At 34.4% G+C, this 23,454-nt stretch overlaps 2 protein-coding genes across 3 annotated transcripts in view; one reads left to right on the top strand and one right to left on the bottom strand.

Moving 5' to 3' along the window:
• The window catches only part of LOC144856399 (stabilin-2-like), a 56,045-nt gene extending 47,058 nt beyond the window's left edge, over nucleotides 1–8,987 (bottom strand). The window contains exons 1-12 of the mRNA XM_078714401.1: nucleotides 8,361–8,987; nucleotides 7,383–7,526; nucleotides 7,055–7,150; nucleotides 6,591–6,713; nucleotides 4,679–4,875; nucleotides 3,982–4,176; nucleotides 3,388–3,555; nucleotides 2,600–2,749; nucleotides 1,764–1,898; nucleotides 994–1,056; nucleotides 616–735; nucleotides 421–474 (exon numbers count right to left, since the gene is read on the bottom strand). Of these exons, the coding sequence (XP_078570527.1) occupies nucleotides 421–474; nucleotides 616–735; nucleotides 994–1,056; nucleotides 1,764–1,898; nucleotides 2,600–2,749; nucleotides 3,388–3,555; nucleotides 3,982–4,176; nucleotides 4,679–4,875; nucleotides 6,591–6,713; nucleotides 7,055–7,150; nucleotides 7,383–7,526; nucleotides 8,361–8,919 (2,004 nt within the window). The 5' untranslated portion in view covers nucleotides 8,920–8,987. The remainder of the gene's footprint in view (nucleotides 1–420; nucleotides 475–615; nucleotides 736–993; nucleotides 1,057–1,763; nucleotides 1,899–2,599; nucleotides 2,750–3,387; nucleotides 3,556–3,981; nucleotides 4,177–4,678; nucleotides 4,876–6,590; nucleotides 6,714–7,054; nucleotides 7,151–7,382; nucleotides 7,527–8,360) is intronic.
• Nucleotides 8,988–9,407: 420 nt separating this feature from the next.
• On the top strand, nucleotides 9,408–22,459 carry LOC144855869 (uncharacterized). Of its 2 annotated transcripts, XM_078713821.1 has the most exons (4): nucleotides 9,408–9,644; nucleotides 20,064–20,207; nucleotides 20,656–20,758; nucleotides 21,002–22,459. In XM_078713821.1, exons 2-3 carry the CDS (start codon nucleotides 20,067–20,069, stop codon nucleotides 20,749–20,751), a joined length of 237 nt encoding a protein of 78 aa, XP_078569947.1. In that variant the 5' UTR covers nucleotides 9,408–9,644; nucleotides 20,064–20,066; the 3' UTR covers nucleotides 20,752–20,758; nucleotides 21,002–22,459. The 2 variants fall into 2 exon arrangements, with proteins under 2 accessions (XP_078569947.1, XP_078569946.1); XM_078713820.1 differs by lacking the exons at nucleotides 9,408–9,644; nucleotides 20,064–20,207 and having other exon boundaries at nucleotides 20,671–20,758.
• Nucleotides 22,460–23,454: the final 995 nt, after the last annotated feature.

The raw sequence follows: 23,454 nt of genomic DNA, 5'->3' as shown, positions 1-23,454 counted from the left end.
GAGCTAATTACTTAATTAGCCCTCAATTAGCATTTCCTGTCACCAACTTTGGTGCTTAGTGCACATAATTATTATTGTTTTGTATTCACTTGATCTTGAAAATGGTTCTATGATGGTACCGAAACGTCGATCTCTATTTTTGTCATTAAATTTTATATTGAAATTATATAGTAAACGTCTTTTAATTCGTAATAGAGAACTGTAGACTTTATTAAGCCTAATTTAAAATAGTAAACGGGAAACTTGAGATAGAAAATTAATATAAATTACGTCCTCAACTGTTGAATTTGTCATTTTAACCGTTGTAAAGAGATTATCCATTATCGTTATAACAAACTTTTTACATTTGTTCTACGTGTGAAATGGGTATATTAGCCGAGTGTCTGCTGTTGTTTGTCATTCAATAACATAAATAAATACCTGTGCATTTGGTACAATGTGATTTTCAAGTATTCCTTTTAATTTGTCACGTCCCTGGAAAATATTTTAAAAGAATATATACATCATAATCCTAATATTTTATTCAAATGATATTTGACATTGACTAACAAAGAGTTCATAAAAATAGTATTTAAATTCACTTAAAGGTAAAATGTTAAATATTAATATTCTTACCTGGTCTGAAAGAAGAAAATCATGTTCTTCATTAGTGAGGTTTTCAAATGCATGATTGACTGGTACAAAAACAGTGTATGGACCGACAGACTCATCCAAGAACTTAAAATACTCAAAAAGCTGAAAATACAAACAAATAAGAAACATTTTATAAATTATAGAAGTGAAAATAGCTATGTTACTCTGTATTTATTATCATTATTTTTTAGTAATAATCATTATACGAATAAAAAAAAAACAAATTTTAAATATTTTTTTATTATTTTTCGTGTACACAACAAAATATGGTTTGAAATGGTACCAGTTTGTTCAAGTTAAAATACAGATATAATATAATTATAAGAATTGATTAAATATTAAAAAGTAAATTAAACTCACATCCAAACACTTCTTAAATATCTGGTAATTATCTTCTTCACTTATTTTTTTATATAATGAAATCTAAAAAAAGAAGAAAAACATTTGAACATGTCTTAATAGGTCAAAATAGAATGAAAAACATAATTGTTTATAAACACACTTCAAAAACATATTTGAAAAAACATAATTTATTATTTAATAAAGATTTACTTATTATTATAAATATTTTGGATGATGTTCGTTTATTCTTATTATGTCAAGTACCCCTATGGAAAAAAGCTTTTGAGCTTATAGGGTTATCCTCTTGCTCTCATCATTTTGTTATTTATGTACACCTTAGTAGACGCTATTCAAATTAGAATTGTATTGCAGTGTTTTAAGGAGTGATCTTGATGTCTTGAGACAACGGCAAATATGTAGTTCATTGCTCCTAGACAATTTTTGGTGGGAGATGCAGCATGCAGTCTAAAAGTAGGCAGGACATTGTAAATTGCAGTCATCAAGCACTTCCCATCCTGGTGCGTAAAGTACTCTATATATCTGTATCGGAACTGTTACTGTATCCTCTTAAATAAATACTTCATTCCTTGTTTATGGTCTGCATCTTGTTGGGTGTTTTTGACTTTGTAAATTGAGACAGTTGCCAGGCATACCACACTATCACATGTATTCCCCAGTGCTATGTGCATCATTGTTCATAACTGTTATGATTGTCTGTCTACAACCATCAAAAAATCATGCAGAGAATTATCAATATTGTATAAAAATAATTGTAAAATAAATCTTACGGATGTATTGCTGTTAACATGTACAGTAGTAAATACCACTTCATCCAATACATGTATATATCCATTTGAAGCAACCAAATCTATATTTACCAGCTGGCCTATGTTTGACTCAAGATTATATTGTAACACATTTTCCTTTAAAATAAAATATTATCATTTTTGTTTGCTAAAGTGAGAAAAACATTGTAATTTTATATTGTTTGAATGAATGTTTTTTGTAATGTTATATATTTGCATTCCTTAGATAGCTTTCATGTTGTACACAGGTAGTGAGTACTAAATATCGCCTATCTAGATGCAAGATACAATAACATGCGCATGGATGTACATCCTCCAATGCGAACATCCATATGCAGTATCTAACTATACTAGCAGCTTGATGTAATGTGTAGTAAGGCATACATCATAAACTGCATCTGTGTTAGTCACTGCAACACGTGCCAGCGCAATTATATAGACTAGGCTTTACGGAATAAATATGGATGCATAACAATTTTAAACACCAAATTTGACATATAAAATATTCTATAAAAGTCGTAACAACCATGTGCAGACCTCCTAACTTGGAAAAATGGAGATTTTATGAAACTATAGAGGGTGCTATAGTAATATTATCAAACCATATCTATGAAAAAACCTAAAGATATTGGCATCATTTTAGAAGGAGAGCGGAAGATAACTTGAAATATCGAGAGACTCCCGCCATAATCGGAGAGTTGAAGTCTGTATGTAAAAAATTTAGTTTACTATTCTTCAGTAAAATCAATAATATAACAAGCAAGTAATGTTTTCCATTATTGGGCAACAGGCTCACTTTGTAAGAAACATTATATTACCTGATCTTGCTTAACCTCTGCCTGATAGCCCATCAAGTTATAAACATGATTAGCAATAATCAGATTATGTTGGTCTAGATGAATTGGAATTATTAACAGTTTCATCAAGTAGCCTGCAAACTCACGATCATTTCTGGCCATCTCTAAAATCTGAAAAACAAATTTGACAATGTTTCTCATTCATAATTTTTTTTGCCTTTTTATACAGTATTTTAAAATAAAAAATTGTTTTTCAATCAATATTTGTGCAATTCTTTAAAAGATGACTTTTGCTTAATTATACAAAAGACAGCACAAACTCGAACTGAGATGTATACAATGATTAACCTAGGGAACCACACCTAGTATACTGAATGTCTGTTTCTGCAATTGAATGTACTACTATGACTGAACTGTTACAAATCTGCTTCCTGAGTGAGATATAAAGTATATATAAATATATAGTATAGTATGAGGTAAACATTTATTTTTGCATCATAATTTGTTATTACTACAGTCAACTCTTCCCATACTGGACACCCTTGGGCTGGACTAAAATATCTAGTTTTCTGGAAAGTCTGGTATTCGGAATGTTTTTAATAGAAAAAATGAATTTGGGACCTTTTGGATCTCATGAAAAGTCTGGTTTTGGGAGTGTTTCCGGTTTTCAGGAAGTATAGCATTGGGAGAGTTGATTATATTTGTTTTTAATACACCAAAATATGATAATGATAGTAAAAAATGATGGAAAAAAAACATATTTTATTTTTCATTTCCATTTTAAATGATGTAAATAGGCAAATGAATACCTGTTGATCCATTCTGTTAAACGCATCCTCATTTGGAATAAGTAGCGTAAAGTATAAATCCAAGCTGCTCAACGTCACCCCAAGATCAGCAATCTCTAGTAATTCCATGCAGGTGGTTAACTGGCCATAAAGGGTGCCCTCTGTGTTGATGTTTAATTCACGTAAACGCTGAAAAGAATGCTAAGTAGGTTATTTTAGCTACAACTGTAACCTTATAATAATTATTGTTTTCATATTAAACGCATTAAATTAATACTATGTGTATATCAGACCTATCGTGCATCAAAACAATCTAAAAAACAAATAATTACATAAAAGGTACAATGCAGTTCTTCCGAAGCAGGTTTAGCATAAATAATAATAAATTAATTCAAACATAACAAACACTAGTTTAGTGGTAGGCTAGGCCTAGCCATTCAAAATAATCAACAAGACCAATCAGAGGCTGTATCTGGATTAAGGTAAGTAGGTAAAATATTTGACATCTGGGATTCGGTATCTAGGTTTGTGTGAAATTGATTTGGGAGAATACATGTGAATACAAAAATAACCTACCATCTGCATGAACCCATTATAAACAAACTATGGTTTTACCTGCATAATATTACCATAACAGGTGTGGGTACCAACATAGCCTGGTTTGCACCTGCATCCCATTTGGCCAGGTGTCACCATATAACATTCAGTATTTGCAGTACAGCTGCTTGCATTGGTTGACAGACAAAGGTCTTCCAATTCACAGATATTGTTGTCGTTCAATTCATAGTGTTTAATGCATTCACACTTGCTCTGTGAAAAATAGTGAGTTGTATGAAAATTGCACGCAGTCAAGGTGAAGAATCATTTCTATTAATGTATTTCAATAGTAACAGAGCCTCACATTACAAGTGCCTCACAGTGGCCCAAACTAAATAACTAAAAACAAAATTCAATTTGTTGTTCAATGTCAGTACAGTATACTAAAATTACAAATGTTTCAAAATTGTTTGCAAACTACAGAAAGTCATAGGAAGAAAGGATCAGGCTAAATAACATTTACATATTGACAATCTATAAGGGGTGTTTCAGCATTTTAAATGAGTGAGGCTATAATTGTTTGTTTGTTGAAATTATAATATAGACAATGAGTGATCATTCTAAATAATGACCCATCTATCATCCACAATGTAATAGTTCCATTTTTCAGTTTGGAAGGGAATGGGATAAAAAAAGGGAAAGTGGCATAAAATAGTATAATAGTTATTTAGTGTTTCGTTTACAATTGGAACTTTCTAGAAATTGTTTACTGTACCTTCCCAGCAGACAGGTAATGACAAACAGACGTTTCCAATGGGCATCCACCATTATTGTTGGAGCATGGATTGTCTGGATGACAGAGTGTACCATCACCATTGTAATTGTCTTTGCAAGTGCAGTTGTACTGCAGCGTTCCAGTGTCATAACAATTTGCATTGATGCTGCAGGTATGGTTCACACAAGGATCAATCTCTACAAGAAATAACATAAACAGAGTAGTAGTAGTAGGGCCTGTATGTGTGTTCACTTCGTATAGTTTCAGCGCCTAGAATTAAAAACCGTAAATGTTCCATTTCGACTGTGAGTACGTCGTAGGACCAATACACTTTATACGCATGCATTATTGTCAGCGATCTAACTAAACAACGCACTATGCAATTTTCTGATGGTGTCCCTTTGTACGAATCGTTCAACATTGTTCCAGGGACCAAATTGTGTACTATAGTTTCTTTCCAGGCGACGTTTACCGATGTGTTACGTCGTGTACGCTACAGCAAAATTGTTTTTAATTTACGATTAACCCTCTATACCGTGGGGTATCTAAAATAGACGTTTCATTGTAGGCCTATATTACTAAACAAAAAACATGCCATTTTCTTTTAGCCAACATCTTATTATAGCTAAGTTATTAAATCACCTGGAAGGTAATAAACTGATTTACCCGAAGGAAAATAGTCTACACTTGAGGAGGTGTGAAGGTTCTGTCCTAGTTAAGGCCTCTGTATGTGAACAGTGAAGGTCCTGTATTAGTTAAGGCCTCTGTATGTGAACAGTTAAGGTCCTGTATTAGTTAAGGCCTCTGTATGTGAACAGTTAAGGTCCTGTATTAGTTAAGGCCTCTGCATGTGAACAGCGAAGGTCCTGTATTAGTAAGGGCCTCTGTATGTGTGAACATTGAAGGTCCTGTATTAGTTAAGGCCTCTGTATGTGAACAGTTAAGGTCCTGTATTAGTTAAGGCCTCTGCATGTGAACAGCGAAGGTCCTGTATTAGTTAAGGCCTCTGTATGTGTGAACATTGAAGGTCCTGTATTAGTTAAGGCCTCTGTATGTGAACAGTTAAGGTCCTGTATTAGTTAAGGGCTCTGTATGTGTGAACATTGAAGGTCCTGTATTAGTTAAGGCCTCTGTATGTGAACAGTTAAGGTCCTGTATTAGTTAAGGCCTCTGTATGTGAACAGTGAAGGTCTTGTATTAGTTAAGGCCTCTGTATGTGAACAGTTAAGGTCCTGTATTAGTTAAGGCCTCTGTATGTGAACAGTTAAGGTCCTGTATTAGTTAAGGCCTCTGTATGTGAACAGTGAAGGTCCTGTATTAGTTAAGGCCTCTGCATGTGAACAGCGAAGGTCCTGTATTAGTTAAGGCCTCTGTATGTGAACAGTGAAGGTCCTGTATTAGTTAAGGCCTCTGTATGTAAACAGTGAAGGTCCTGTATTAGTTAAGGCCTCTGTATGTGAACAGTGAAGGTCCTGTATTAGTTAAGGCCTCTGTATGTAAACAGTGAAGGTCCTGTATTAGTTAAGGCCTCTGAGGTAAACAGTTAAGGTCCTGTATTAGTTAAGGCCTCTGAGGTAAACAGTTAAGGTCCTGTATTAGTTAAGGCCTCTGTATGTGAACAGTTAAGGTCCTGTATTAGTTAAGGCCTCTGAGGTAAACAGTTAAGGTCCTGTATTAGTTAAGGCCTCTGTATGTAAACAGTTAAGGTCCTGTATTAGTTAAGGCCTCTGAGGTAAACAGTTAAGGTCCTGTATTAGTTAAGGCCTCTGAGGTAAACAATTAAGGTCCTGTATTAGTTAAGGCCTCTGTATGTGAACAGTTAAAGTCTCAGTATGTACATTTAACCGTTTTAAAAATGTGAGAAAATAAACAAATCGTACGGGATCAACAAATCCAGTGAGAATATACATACCTTGACAATTATAGCCATCTCCAATGTAACCATGGTTACATGTGCAGTTTATTTCAATGCTCCCTTGTATTGGTCTACAACTTGCATTGGCATGGCAACCAGCAGCAATGCAAGATTCAGTTCCTTAAAAGATATGATTATAATTCATAATTGAATCACCATGATCAAAATACAACATTAAATGAATTTTGTTTTTTCCCCTTTCAATCACCATATATTTCTTCCCAAAAATGTACAATCTCTTCAATGGCCATTGAAACTTTTGTAGACTTAACAAATATAAATGCATACTGTATCTTGGTTTATCTTCTGTAACATAGAAAACCAAATTTCTTATTTTTGGCATTTCTTATACAGTATTTTAATTGACAGAATACATTTTTAAAATAATTACAGTAATTATAACTTTAAATATGTGTATTGTATGTAGTGTAATTTAAAAGCCTAAGAGCCTATATACATACTCTCAGAACAGTTTATCCCTTGATAGTGTGGAAAACAAGAGCAGACACCAGTCCCATCAATACCTGCATCACATACTCCCTGAATACAACTACATTCTAAAAACAATAATATCATTTTTTTTAATGTACTGTACTGTAGGCAGTACATCTGAAGATTATAGTTTTTTTGATGAATAAAACATACTGGGGCACAGAATAGTGAGGACTACAGTATTTCAAAGAAAGGTTCACAGAAGAGAACATACAATGGAGACCCACATATATCTCTTTTTAAGGCCTCTGTTTTCATAAAATCCAAACTTTTTATTTTTCATGTGAAAAGGTCTACCTCCAGAACATGTATTGCCATAGTAACCATCATCACACAATTCACATGCAAGTCCACTGAAGTTTCCATGGCAATGACAGAAACCAGTTGATACATTGCAAATACCATTGTTATTGCATGGTGAACTATAACCTCCAGGACATTCTGAAAAAAAATATATATATAAGCTTACTTTCTTACTACTTCTTTTCTTTACTGGAGTTTAATTGCAGAGAGTTACATTGTGGTTTAGTATGTTTGGCATTCAAACGTACATAATACATCAGTTAGACATCTGATATACCTGTATCCCTGACTTCTGAAATCTATCTGTGAGTTTAAGTTACTTTGGAGGTATATCAGACAGGGCCGTAGCCACCAGTACGGTTGGTAATGTATCAACCTGACCCATTTGAGACATTTGAGAACCATGTGGCCTATAGTAAACAGCCAATTGACACCAGAGTTCAATATATTGTACAAAGATGATGTTGAACGAATCATCATGTTTGTTAGTATATTATTAAAACTGATCCTGGATTGAATTTACCATAGTTCTCTACAGTGCACTCGCCTACACACTAACAATATATAAAATACATGTATTATCATTTTCCATGGTCTAAGCATAGCATTCTAAATAGCCTTAAAGTAATTTAGCTTCTGCTTTATAATCTAAGATATTAGGTATTTTTTAAATCTTCCTCTATAGCATTTAATTTTTTTTGTATGTCTAGAGATTACAGTACCGTAGCTTCTGGCCCTGCTAAAAACATTGGTACCCATCGTTACCTCTATAAACTCACCATTACTTGCTTGCATTATTGCTTAGAGTGATGGATTATTTTTTACAGTGTAGGTTTCAAGGGCCAGAGGCTTGAATAAGAGGACTGATTCTCTTACTGTACCTTTTGGCAACCAGAAGCAATAAGATAGTCTATGGTAAGTATCGTATGTCACAGTGATTATTTTCTTGTAATTGGAATGGAAGATACTAACCATAGCAGGTATTTCCAACGAGATAAAATCCATCGCAACAGTTGATTAAATTAATAGGATTTTCACAAACAAAACGACATCCTTCCAGTCTGCCATACCCCTCTACTTGGAAATCACATAATGATGTACTATTCTCAGCTATGTCACCATTTACACAGGGCTCAACAACTGATGTATCGCATGGCTGACATTCAGACATGAACTGTTGTATACCACTACGGTCACATCTTGAATTAACCGTTCTCTTCTGTCTGTCAAATATGTCTGAAATATGTCCAGCATATCTCTTTTGCACTTTTGCTAACCTGTTTGTGTTTGTATTTGTGTATTCAGATTTCAGAGTAAACTGTTTTTCTATAATTGTGCTTGAATCTACAGTATTTAAGTTTGCCAGCAGGTATATGATAAAAAAACAATAAAAAGTAGAATTTTCGGGTAATAAGAATAATTTTACCGATTTACAACATGATCCGTTTCCAAATTTCAGTCTAGGCCTAGGCCACTCACCACTACCTCCAGTGGCGTCCAGGTGCGAGGCATACTTATCGGCAACGATCATTGTCTGAGTCTGGTCCTCATTGGTCCTGATCGCACTAAACAAACGACTCTACAGTAAGTTATTACGTGTAATTATTTATAATGAAAAACCTTTTTAACAGTTAATTTAGAATGCCATCTGCATTTCTTTGTCACCAATATTAATTCGCAAATAATGAATGTTTTAATCTAAGTTTAAGAGCCTGGCTACTACTGCGGTGGCGATTATAAAGGTAGTACTGTACTGTGGTGACTCAATTGTTGTTGTCACGTGTAACAGAAATTCCTTACCTATGACAATATACAGTACTGTAGTATATTGTTTACATTGTTCAGAAGGCCCTTTTGTTAATAATCTAAATGCCGAATCAAATGTCTTACATTAGTTTCTAAGCCATTTGGGGATACATCAATATTATTTATTGTTATTATTAAATATTTATAGGTCTATATTTATTTATTTTTCGCGCGGCGTATTCAGTCAGTTATAATTCAAGAGGACGAAGTGTTGTGAACGGCGCCCGCTGGGTAAACAGACCACCCCTCCGACCGAACGAGGCCGTCGCCCCGATAGCTTGATTTGCATACAGGGGGTATGCAAATGTTAACGTGGGACCTCGACGCCGCCCGAACCGGTCTATTCGAAGCAGGAACCAAGGAGAAACGGACGTAACCGGAATTGACCAATATATTTGGATTTACTGCTTTCGGATCTTGTGTGATTTAGGACAAGCGGGACTGACTAAGGTAAGCCTAGTAGCTTTCAGGCCATTCCAGCACCAACCTAAAATCACAACATTGGCGCTGCGAGCAAAAGCTCGGAATATATATTTTTTTTGGAGAGGCGGGAACCTTGATTGCTTCTTCTTTCTTTCTTTCTTTCTTTATTCTTTATTTCATATAAAACATCAAAAAAACGCCACCATGCCACAAGTTACCACTAGTGGCCAAAGGCCAGATTGTGGGTAACTTTTACATGCATGTACATAGACCAATAAAAATATACAAAATTTGTAACATACAAAAAAAAAATGATACAAAAATGAGTGAAGATCAGGCGTTAAGCAGGCGGATAAAATAAGGGATTGGACTGTTACTAAAACGGGCGGTTCTGGATGGTAATTGTGAAATGTTATTACTATTACGGAGCAACCTCCCATGACTTTCAAACCGTGTCACCGGTAAAAGATCAGCAGAATGAACAGTCTCAGATATTCCCTTGGCAAATCTGAGACTGTGAGCTATTCTCCTATCCGTGAGGGATGAGATGTTACAGACCTTGAGAGCTTTGTCATACGAACTAAAATTTTAAGTTATTTTGTAACGTGACTCCAAGTATTTTAGCATGGGTGACAAATGCTAGTTCGTTACCCCCGATATAAATTTTATTTTCAGGAATATTCCTTTTACTAAAACATATTTGTAGTGCCTGGCATTTAGCAGGGTTCAGGTCCATAACATTCCTTTTACACCAATCATGAAACTCATTAAGATCATGCTGCAAGTGACCTGGTTGTGTTATCTTACGATTTTCATAAACAGATAGGTCATCAACGTATTTTAAAGCATTCGTTTTAGCACCCTTAACAGCATCATTGATCATGATTTGAAATGCAATGGGACCAAGTTTAGTCCCCTGGGGGACACCAGCTTTTAACGTGATAGCACTTGATAGGGAGTTGTTATATTTTACACATTGTTCTCTGCAGCTGAGGAAGCTGCAAATCCAAGGGACGATTGACCCACGGACTCCAATGTCGATGATTTTATTGATTGAGGTGTTGTGTTCAATTCGATCAAAGGCCTTAGTGAAGTCCGTAGCATTCTTAACGTGATCGGGTTGATCGCGAAGTATTTCGTCCTCCGAAACATATTAACTTTTTGTGCTTACGGTGCATTTGTTAGTTTATTGAAGTTGGTATATTTATTGAAGGTATAACATACCGGTAAAGTTAATCACGCAGTATTGTGGCATTTGGATACTTGCTGATTAGCGTATCGACGGGGTAGTCGATACGTACCGGGAGTTGTATTTTTGTTGCTATAGTTGAAGTATTAGTGGGCAGTTTATTAGGCCGTATCACCTGGTGGGGTACTAGGCGTGGCCGTTGAACTGAGTGGCACCACTAATTTTTAACCTTGATTGTTTTTTTTTGATAACATCTTTTTTCGTCCGTCAGTCAGGTTTTTCATCTTGAGAAATTATACTGGCTGTGCGTATTATATTGTGTTAACCTCACAGTGGCATTATCGCTCTCCTTTCTTTGCATCGGGGGAAGGTTTAGTGGTAAGTGTTGTTAACTGTATCGACGTCTTTTTGAATAATCTAGTTGCTTTTCATTGCAGGTTTGCTGGTGAAATATTTTATTATATTTGCATCTCCAACAGCCATTTTGCAATATTGTGTGTGTGTTACTGCATTGACGATATTTGATTCTACTGTTGGGCCTGTAATTTTTATTACGTCTGGCGGTATTTTAATTTGTATCGTACTCTTTGCTTAATAACATCTGTCATACACTGTAACTAGATTTAGGAGCATAACAACTTAATAGAAGAGAGGCAATTTTTAGATCATGTCTAATAAGGTTAAGGTTAACTTTTGCCCAGTGCAAGACCTTCATGGAGTCCCTAATGTAGGGAAGAAACGAGCAACTAGAATAAATAAATGGCGGGCTACCCATGGCAACATTACGTCCTCTAATATTCACCAGATACACGGAATAGCCGGTACTGCCAGGTTAGTTGACTACCTGGATTTTCAACCGAATCCGAGTTTAGGTGGAGGCGTAGGCCAGATGATTGATAATGTGTCACCTCTAGTGGAAAAACAAAATAGATCGGCCAGAAGGGGGTCGCAGGTCGCACAACCTGTAGATATAGAAGGGGCATACAGGGTACAAAATGACGGGGGCCATAGTGGTCGATACCACGTCCTCTCATCGCCCCAGGCTACTCCTTTATTAGACGTACCAGGTACGTATCATACTGCAGGACCTGCTAGTGATCCTCGTCATCTCGAAGGTGGGCTTAGGGCTTATATGCCGTCCACCTCCGCTGGGCGTTCTGACCCGGATAGAAGTAAGAGTAGGTCAACACAACGTAGGAGCTACATCAAAAAGCCATCTCCAATAACATTAGACTCGTGTTTTAGCTCTAGGGAGGACGAGGAGGAAAGACTCCCCAGGAGACTATCTAAAAACGCTAGGTCTAAAACTAGGGCTCGCCGTCGATCCCCATCGACCAGCGATAGTGACCTTAGTAGAGATGGTCCTGATACTGATAGTAGCAGGAGTAGAGAGTCTGATAGACATAGACAGGCACTATGAAGGCCGGCAGTGTCTTTTAGAACGTAGGAGGATGCGTAAAAAAGATATACCTAGTAGGTCTCTAACGTTTAGGGGGAGGGGAGACAACTGGTCCTTTTTTAAGCGCCGATTGGCTTCATTTATAGATGAACAGGAACTCACAAACCATGAAAGTAAGGACGTCCTTACTTGGTGTTTAGACGGAGCGGCGGCTGAGTTCTATGTGAATCTAATAGAAATGGACGCTGATATGGGCTTTAGGCAGATCATTAAAGCTTTCAACCGACGCTTTAATGAGGACGAGCTCCCCGCAGTCCTCCAAGCTAAATTAGAGACTGCTAAAATGAGGGAGAGACTATAGAGGAATAGGGAGATAGAGTGCTAACCCTGACTAGAAAGGCGTTTAAGGATTTGCCCAAGGAGTGGATCCAGGAGCAGGCCGTAGTTAGGTTTTGTATTGGGTGCAGGGACGCAGAAGTAGGTAGGCACGTCATGCACAAGCACTGTTCAACTATTCCCAGAGCTATTAGGGAGTTTGAAAAATATGATAGTTATAGGGGGCTATATAGTAAACGTAAGAGTAAGGTTAAGGATACCGTGAAACCTCATGTTAGGTCCACGGTCCGTACTTTGGAAAAACATTCAAAATGTTATTTACATAACATTATTGACATTTTCCTAACGTTATAAGAACATTCAAAATAACGTTAAAAATTATATTTACATAACGTTATTGATAACATCTACCTAACGTTATAAGAACGTTCGGAATAACATTCAAAATATGTTATTTACATAAAATTATTGATAACATTTTCCTAACGTTATAAGAACGTTTAAAATAACGTTAACATGATATTTACATAACGTTTTATAACATCTACCTAACGTTATAAAAACGTTTGGCAAACATTCAAAAATGTTATTTACATAACATTATCGATAAAATTGTCCTAACGTTATAAGAACATTCAAAATAACGTTAAGAATTATATTTACATAACGTTAATGATAACATCTACATATCGTTATAGGAACGTTCGGAACAACATTAAAAATATGTTATTTAGGCCTACATAACATTATAACATTTTCCTAACGTTATAAGAACGTTCAAAATAACGTTTAAAATTTTTTATTTACATAACGTTATTGATAACATCTACCTAACGTTACATGGACGTTCAAAATAACGTTCCAAGTATAATGTTTACATAACATCAAATAACATTTACCTAACGTTATAAGAACGTTCGGAATAACATTCAATATATGGTGTTTACATAACATTATTGATAACATTTACTTAACGTTATAAGAACGTTCATAATAACATTTCATGTATAATGTTTATACGACATTAATAAGAACATTTACCTAACGTTATAAGAACGTTCGGAATAACATTCAATATATGGTGTTTACATAACATTATTGATAACATTTACTTAACGTTATAAGAACGTTCATAATAACATTTCATGTATAATGTTTATACGACATTAATAAGAACATTTACCTAACGTTATAAGAATGTTCGGAATAACATTCAATATATGGTGTTTACATAACATTATTGATAACATTTACTTAACGTTATAAGAACGTTCATAATAACATTTCATGTATAATGTTTATACGACATTAATAAGAACATTTACCTAACGTTATAAGAACGTTCGCAATAACATTCAATATATGGTGTTTACATAACATTATTGATAACATTTACTTAACGTTATAAGAACGTTCATAATAACATTTCATGTATAATGTTTATACGACATTAATAAGAACATTTACCTAACGTTATAAGAATGTTCGGAATAACGTTCAAAAATGATATTTACATAACATAATAATACCAACTTTATTCACATCATACATAAATAGTACAATACAATACAATATGTATGTGTGTGTGAAAAGGAGCCAAAAATAGCTTTCGCTAATCAAGGTTTGACTCCTGTCACAAAAAATAAATTAGTCATAATGCATACATTTTCATCTATCAACAATAATTCAATAAGAAAGAAACAGCAACTATATAAAAGAAATAACGTAAACAAGGGCTAACATTAATATTTTTGTAAAAGTAAACATTTAACTTCATTTATGAATTTAAATCTAGAAGAGGTACATTTTATAACTAAGGGTAAATTATTCCAAAGTTGAGCTCCATTAAAAGAAATTCTAAATTTACCAGCATCTGTGCGAGCTTTCGGAATTGCAAAATTATATCTATTACTAAATCTGGTACTAGCATTATGTGTAATTAAATAAAAGTATTCTATTGTTTGATGTGGTGTTTTGCCGTTAATTTGGTCGTGAACAAACTTAACTATACTTAATTCAAACAACTTAAAAACGTCTAAAATACCCAGATCTTTAAATAATGGAGAAGATGGAGCCATAAAATCAGAGAAAGTTATACATCTAAGACACATTTTTTGGACAAGTAAAATAGGATATAGATGCGACTTATACGTGCTACCCCAGACTTCTAAACCATAAGTAATATTTGATTGAATAAATGATTTATAAAGCATAAGTAAAATATTACGGGGTACAGTATGGCGTAAACTAAACAGAATTCCAGATTTCTTTTTTATCCTATTTTTAATAAAGTTTATATGGCTCTTCCATGTGATGTGTTTATCTAATTTAACACCTAAAAACTGAATTTCATTGACTTCTTTAATCATAACATGTTTGTAATAAATATTGTTTGATTTATTAATAGTTTTAAATCGGTTACAAAAAATAATATAATTAGTTTTAACTAAATTAACAGTTAATTTATTAGCGTCACACCAGTTTGATATTTTTTTTAAATGATGATTTACCATAGACAAATTAATATTACTGCCTGCAAAATTGTGATATAAGGTAGTGTCGTCAGCAAATAAACGATATTCAAAAAAACTGGAAGAATTTGGTAAATCATTAATATAGATTAGAAAAAGAGTGGGTCCAAGAACCGAGCCTTGCGGAACACCGCATTGAATTGATAATTGATCGGAGCTTTGACCGTTCGAAAAAACAAATTGGGATCTATTTTTTAAATAATCGGTAAACAAAAGTAACGGTTGCCCTCTAATACCATAATAATATAATTTGGATAACAAAATTTGGTGATTAATTGTATCGAAGGCTTTAGAAAAATCAATAAATATACCTAGTGAAGACTTATTATCAACTTGGTAAAGAAAATTATTAATTAGATTAATTAGGGATAATTTTGTACTATATTTTTCACGAAAACCGTACTGGTGTTTAAATGGAAATTGGACGATAATTACCGGGGTTATCTGTATTACCTTTCTTAAATAGAGGTATTACTTTTGCTACTTTCAAAGCAGTGGGGAAACGACTATGTGTAAATGATAAATTAATAATGTAGGATAGCGGCATTGCAATGACGTTTGCAGCTATAACAATCAATTTAGCCGGTAAATCATCATATCCCGCTGATTTTCTAATATCAATACCTTTTAATAAGTGAAGAACTTCGTCATAACATGTAGGGTTTAAAAAGAAAGATTTGTCTGAAACATTTGTCAAGAAATCAGAATACATTGATGTAGATGCAATTTTCTCTGCAAGGTTGGGACCGATGTTAGTGAAATACTGATTAAAGGTATTTACAATTTGTTCGGGAGTATCCTGAACTATTTCATTACCATTATCGTGTTTAATTATTAATTTTTCCGGTAGGTTATGATTAGATTTGTTTTTTCCAAGAAGATTATTGATAGTTTGCCATGTTTTCGAGGAATTATTCTGGTTGTGTAAAAGTAAAGTAGTATAGTAATTTCTTTTAGCTAATCTAAGTACTTTTGTTAACGTATTTCTATACTTCTTATATATGGATACTTTACTAATTTCATGTCCTCATTTAATCACCTTTGAATACAACTTATATTTTTTATTAATTGATTTTTTAATTGATTTGGTAATCCATGGTTTGTTTTTTGTTTTTGAAAATCTTTCTACCATTGGAGCATGAATATTACAATAATCACTAAATAATGAAACAAATAACTCGTATGCTTCATCAACCTCATTACAAGAGTAAATTGCATCCCAAGAAATAAGAGATAGTTCATCAATAAATCTTTGTTCATCAAAATATTTGTAGTTTCTATACTTAATTTTACCCTTAACGTTTCCTGTATACTTAGTGTTAGCAAATATTGCAAATGTAGGTAAATGATCTGAAATATCGCATGCGATTGTACCAGAATGTATTGAATTGCTAACAACATTAGTATAGATATGATCTATAATTGTCGATGACGTTTTCGTAATCCTAGTAGGAACGGTTATGATTTGATTTAAATTAATACAAGTTAAGGCTGTAGAAAATGCATCTATCGACTTATCATCGTCCGATTTGGACAGATCAATATTAAAGTCTCCTAGCAGATTACATTGATGTTTATCTATTTTAATAGAATTAAGAACATTTATTAACCCGTTGTGAAATTCATGTATACTAGTGTTTGGCTTTCTATAAATAACACTTACAATAATAAAGTTATTACCATCTGAAACCTCTAACCACAAAGATTCAGTATTTGGAACAGTATAGGGAAGAACTTTATATTTAATTGAAGAGTGAATATATGCAGCAACCCCGCCGCCTCTACTATTTTCCCGACAGTTATATTCAAGAGAATAAGAATTTAAATGGAATAATTCTGGGTTGTCTATTTTCCATGTCTCTGAAACTCCAATAATTTTAAATTTGCCTATCAGTGTGTCTTCATAGAGCAAACGAGTTTCTTCAAATTTTTTTTTAAGGGAACGAGCGTTTATGTGTGTTACAGTGAATACATGATTGAACACAGTGCTGTAAGACGCATTAAATGCAGACGGTGTTACTGCATTTTTCACACTTTTGTTATTTAAATTAATGTAAAGGTCCTCCTCAAGATAGGAATCTATAAAATCCTGCATACCAGGTTACTGGCATATTTAACTAAAGTAACGTAAGCCCAACTGAGACAAAGACTAAAATAAATACACAAATACAAACATTTTTTCAAAAACGTCATTATAAGAAAAAACAAAGTTTATTTCTTCAATACAAAGAGTGGAAACACGGTAGTCCTCTCACCGCCAACAAAAATTAATCTCAGTACAGTATAAGTTAAGTCTACTTCTTGGTCTCACTTACTTCATTAGGGTACACTCTCTTTAGTTTACCATCAGTACCCTTTATTAACATGTATGCTGGAACAGTAAATGGGATTATAGCAAACTGTCCTCTTTTTCGTATTTTAATTAAATCAGCTCTTAGTTTTGCCCTATCCGCTCTAACTGAAGCGGATACATCGTCGGTAATAAACACCGTGTTTTCATGGTAATATTTACCTTTCAATGCTTTCGGCGCTGAGCGAAGAACTAGTTCCCTGTCCGTGTACCGAAGGAGTTTTACATGTATAGGGCGTGGCGATGATCTGGTAGCGGCTGCAGCAGAGGCTAATTTTCCCATGGGGCTACGATGCGCTCGTTCAACTTCTATTTCTTTATCAATTTTTAAAATCGATTTAACTATATCTAAAAATACTTCAGTACAGTCCAAAGAGTTTTCCAAGCCTTCACACACACCCCATAGAACAATATTATTTCGCCTAGATCTGTTTTCCAAATCATCTAACCTTTTTTCTAGCTTCAGTAGCGTATCCTTGTTGACACAATTTTCAACTTTACTTTTAGTTTCATCTAGATCGCTTATTAAAGTGTTAACTCCTACCTCGAGTTGGTTAGTAATATCCTTGATTTCATTCTGATCCTTTTCCAATTGCTTTTGTTTTTCTTCTATAGTAGACAGCCTGGTTGCAATACCTTGTAAAAGTTCTTCTATGCTGTCCAGCTTACTTAATTTGCATAGACTTTCTTTCAGGCTTTTTATCCTTTTTGTCATTCATTATGTCTTCTTTAATAAATTGCCAAAGCTTAAATAAGCTTAAATAGTGACAAATAATAAAAACTAGCTTGGCGCCGAGAAGGACGGGAGCGGTTTTACAACACGTCTGCACTCAACAGTTGCATTGTCTGAATATCTTCAATAATATTCAGATCTTGATAATAGAATTCCAATAGTACACTATTCATATTAAAATAGTTTACACCATCACACTAATGTTCTTACAACGAATGACATTTTTGCGAGTGAGTTCACAGAGTGAATGCTTCAATTCTGAAGTTTATTTCTAAACTAGACCTAACTATGTATGGGATTGGTGTAAAAACAATCGTTTGTATTTGTATGTACTTTGCGGCAGTAAATACTGAATACTCCATCAAAGAGGATCATCAGGTTGTTATGAATGCCGAGTATGAGTTTAAGCTAAAATGACGAATTCATAAAGATGATATTTTCATTGAAATCAGTGCTTATACGTCGGGTTATGTGACGATTGGTTTTTCTCCTAATGGTGGAATGCCTGGATCTGATATAGTGGTTGGATGGGTCAGCAATGGTCAATCCTATTTGTCTGTAAGTTAAGTTCCTATTATTTAATTGCCGCAAACACCTTGATTTTTATTGTTAACAAAGTACCTTTACAACCATGGATTCAAGAAACAAGACAATGACAACTTCTTTCATTTCCTTTGAGCGATGAAAATTTCAATATGACAACAAATTAAAAATAACTGGTTTAAACAAAGAAAAGAAGCAAATGCTTATAAAAGAAAGAACCCCATTTAAATACCAATTAAATAATAATTGCAAAATACAACACTAATACTATGCAAATAAATTCAAAATTTCATTCAGTTATTCATCAGTTGACTTTTAAATTTCAAAAATCCGGTAACATACTTTTATTTTGTTAAATAAATATCTCTATTGATAATAGAACATAAATTCCAACAAAACATTACCCGTGGGCAATGTTACAAGTCCAAACATTCAAAATCTAGGCTGACTTTCTCATATTATATGAACAAATATTAAACAGAAAATGTTATATCTGAACCTTTTTAAATACAATTTTTCAATTGATATTTACACGAGTAAATAATGAGTTACATTTCCAACATGACGCAATATTTTACCCAGTTGAAATCTTTGCATCACAGAGTGAACTTAATTACAACCTTCACATTTTACTATGTGAAATGTTATATACATTTTACCAACAGCGAAAATGTTATGTAGGAGTTTAGTAGTAGAAACAGTATAGTAACACGCATTCTACTTATTTCTCATTTATATTTATTATTATTAGGCCTAAACTACGAGAAAATCTCACGACATAATACATTTTTTGCGATGTGTATTTACGCTGACAATTAGGAATTATATTATCGCGGATTAAATTTGACATTCAAGATTTCTCAGTGCTTTTGTTTCATTTTATACAATTTGTAAATGCTCCAGGAATCACTCGTTGTTCTTGTATAAGTGGCAATAATATTTTTTAAATATAAACGTTTGTAATATATATAAGATGTTGTAAGTACTAATAACAATAATTTATAACAATAATTTTCTTATAGATACATTGTAATTTGTCACATACCAGTATTTGTTGCAATGCTGTTTGATAAATTGCATGTCGAATGTTGTTCTGTTAAATTTAAAATATAGTAGTCATTTTCATGAGATTCGTGACTAATTTTAGGATACCTTTTTTTGGCTATGGATTTAGTGAGATGAACCAATTCAGAAAAAATATAGCTCCTATACACCTCCCCAAAAAAAATTGCTGAACAAAAATTCTTTCCATTTTCACAATTCGGCTAAATTTCTGGGTACATTTTTACTGAAAGATTTATATATGCCAAAAAGGCAATACGAATTATTATTATGATTGTCATAATATTGTTCTCTTATTTATAGTAAATGATGCACAACTGCGCTGAGTGTATATACGCCAGGTTATCAGAAATGGATCCTGTCGTATTAAGAGGGGGCTTAAACAATGTATCCTACAATGGAAAACGTAACAACTACTGCAGAGATCGGGATTACAATCACATTTCTGTAAGATGTTATTTTGTTTATTTTAATTTTATTTCGGTATATTGAGACAAAATCACAGTATCAGTCAAAAACTGAACATTGTTTTTGGTGTACTGTAGGGCTCGGCTGCGATTTTTTTTTCGTACATAAGTTGGGGACACCTTATGTGAAAGGTAGCCAAACTAATTCCTAAATAACTAAACATAACCATCTAAATATTCTCTCTCTCTCTAAAGTAAAAAGAAGTTGCTCATGAGATTCGAACACCATACATCGACATGTATATAAACGGTTCGATAGAAAACGTTTGCATTAGCGAATTGTAGTTAGCTCAATTCTTACGTCACACCATCGATATGATTAATGGATATTCATGTTTATTTTGTGACGTTTCATGAAGGGTCTCCAACTTATGTACGAAAAGAAATATCGCTGTCAAATTACTGTAACTGGTTATTTTCCATTTCAGGGTGTGGACTTTTACAAGGATTTTCCAACTTGGTTTAGTGAAGATGATCGCATCGATGATCCAAATGATGTGTGCAAGAAGACTGGAGCAAAATGAAAGAAGCGTAAATTTAAAGTTGTATTTTACATACTATACTACTTTTCACAGTTCAACATGTTTATTTCCTTTTACTTTTGGCTTCGAGGTTAATTTATTATACACAGGTAAATTAATAAAGAGGACATGTGGCAATATTCTTGCTGTAAATATATTGATGTTGCATGTCTTACAATCGGTTTGTTTATTTGTTTATACACACATTTTATTTTTGCATTCATTTTGATCTATTATCTATTATTCCCCACAGCGGAGGTTACCCCAGATTGTACTGTACTCCCAAAATACATAAGCCTAATTGGCCCCTGCGTCCGATCATAGACTACACAGGGTCTATTTGCTATAACCTGTCCCGTGGTTTGGCAGATCTACTAATACCCATGGTGGGAAATACAGAACACCATGTAGAAAACTCCAAGCAATTGGTTAATAACATCAAAGATATTCAGCTGAACCCAAACAAAACATTTGTTTCTTTTGATGTTACATCATTATTCACAAAAACACCTGTGAAGGAGGCGCTGACCATTATAAGAAGAAGATTGTCTGTGGATGGAGGTCTAAAAGAAAGAACAAACTTGAACGTTGACAACATCATAGAGTTATTAGAATTTGTCCTAACCACCACATACTTTTCTTTTAACAATATCGTCTTCAGACAGAAATTTGGTATGGCTATGGGCAGTCCTGTGTCACCTCTGGTCGCTAATATATACATGGAATGTGTGGAGGAGAAAGCTATCTCGAGTGCCACACCTGACATCAAGCCTCGCTTCTGGAGAAGCAATCATCCCCAAAGGCACCGTCAATGCTATGAACCATCACATCAACAACATAGACCCCTCGGGTAACATTAAATTCACTCACGAACTCATGACAGACAATACTATACCATTTCTAGACACGCTCATCACAGTACATGAACAAGGCAACATCACTACATCTGTTTATAGAAAAGTCACTCACACTAATCAATACCTTAATTTCAACTCTCATCACTCATTACAACATAAATTAAGTGTGGTCCGTACATTGAGATGTGAAAACGTTGTTACCACCGAAAAAGAGAACAGAAATGAACACCATACAAAAAGCATCGCATTAATGCCTACTACAAGCCTTTCAACAAAATTCGGGAGATGCTGGTCCACCCAAAGGATAAAATCAGGAAAGAGGAGACAAGCGGAGTGGTGTACCAGGTCGGATGCAGTAATTGCAGTGCAATATATGTAGGAGAAACAGGCAGGCCATTTCAAACCAGACTATCGGAACACAAAACAGACATCATCACAAACACAGCAGGAGGTGTCCGTACCAGAGCAGCCCGTGCTTCAACATCTGCAACGATCCACAAGTCTGCTATTACGGATCACATGGTAATCAACAACCATATACCAGATTGGGACAATACAAAGATCTTAGACAAAGAGTCAGCCAGAGTATCCATTTGATCCATTTGGATCAGAAGAAAGAAACACCATGAACAGAGACGAAGGAGCATACGAGCTGTCACACATCTATGACGATCATTAAAGAAGATTTTTTCTAAAATAAAATTAATGGTATGCTTTTAATTAAATATATAGTGGTGTGATTGGTTGAAATTATATAAAAACTTAGTAAACAATTTTGATTAAAAATTAATATGTTTCGATTTGTAAGAATGGATTCCGAAAGTGTTTATTTCATGATTTTTGGGAAAAAAAGAATAGCATTCATAATTGTTAGTGTTAAACTTTCTAAGTTCAGGCAGTTTAATAAAATAGATAAATACATTCGACTTACCTCTGTAGTTTTATATCTGTATCTTGCATCTGTCAATGGTATACCCGTGATATGTTATTTCGAGACGGTGACCCATAAAGGTCGTAGCACACTACTACTATGGTAATATGAAACATGGGATTCTTTACTATTTATTGGTGATCAGGATATTTCAAATCTTCATTTCACACTTTCGTTCAAATTGTTCAGAACATGCATATTTTTTGGAAGATCATGTAGTTGAAAATCTATCTGAAGATGGATCCTTCAGAGCATTTACTAAGGCAACAGTGGAGAGATGCCTCGCTCTTCGTGACACGTACCCCCATAAAAAATAACTTCGGGATCCCGCCGGGATCGGGAAAAGATCGCAAATTCGGGATATCACGGGATCCCGGTGAGAATCGGCCATCCCGCCGGGATCGGGAAAAAATCGCAAAATCGGGATATCACGGGATCCCGGTGAGAATCAGCCATCAACCCGGGATCGGGAAAAGATCGCAAATTCGGGATATCACAGGATCCCGGTGAGAATCGGCCATCCCGTCGGGATCGGGAAAATATCGCAAATTCGGGATGGCGGGATTCGGTCATTTGGTTTGTGGCTCAACCGGGATTTTTTGGTTCGGGATCCCGCCGCTACGACGGGATAAGGATAGGCAGAATTTGGTGTCCCCATCATCGGCTCAGCATGAATTCATGTAGCGCTATCATGGCGGGGATTTGTTTGGTGATTCCATCGATTAGTGGGATTTGTCCTTGTAATCGAAACCATCAATTTAGGATTGAGACGGGATTTGGACTTCTCTTTCACAAACTTAATATTTAGCGTAACATTGGTGCGTCTTAATTTCGAAATCGACAGTGTATTAATTTCATTGGGTGTAATACAGTAATTCGTAACAGACGGCAAGTTATTATTTTATTAGGTGTAATGTT

This window comes from Antedon bifida, chromosome 11 (assembly GCF_963402885.1).
Source record: "Antedon bifida chromosome 11, ecAntBifi1.1, whole genome shotgun sequence".
Taxonomy (NCBI): domain Eukaryota; kingdom Metazoa; phylum Echinodermata; class Crinoidea; order Comatulida; family Antedonidae; genus Antedon; species Antedon bifida.
Note: the sequence above shows the minus strand (reverse complement) of the source record. Positions and strands in the feature narration are given on the sequence as shown.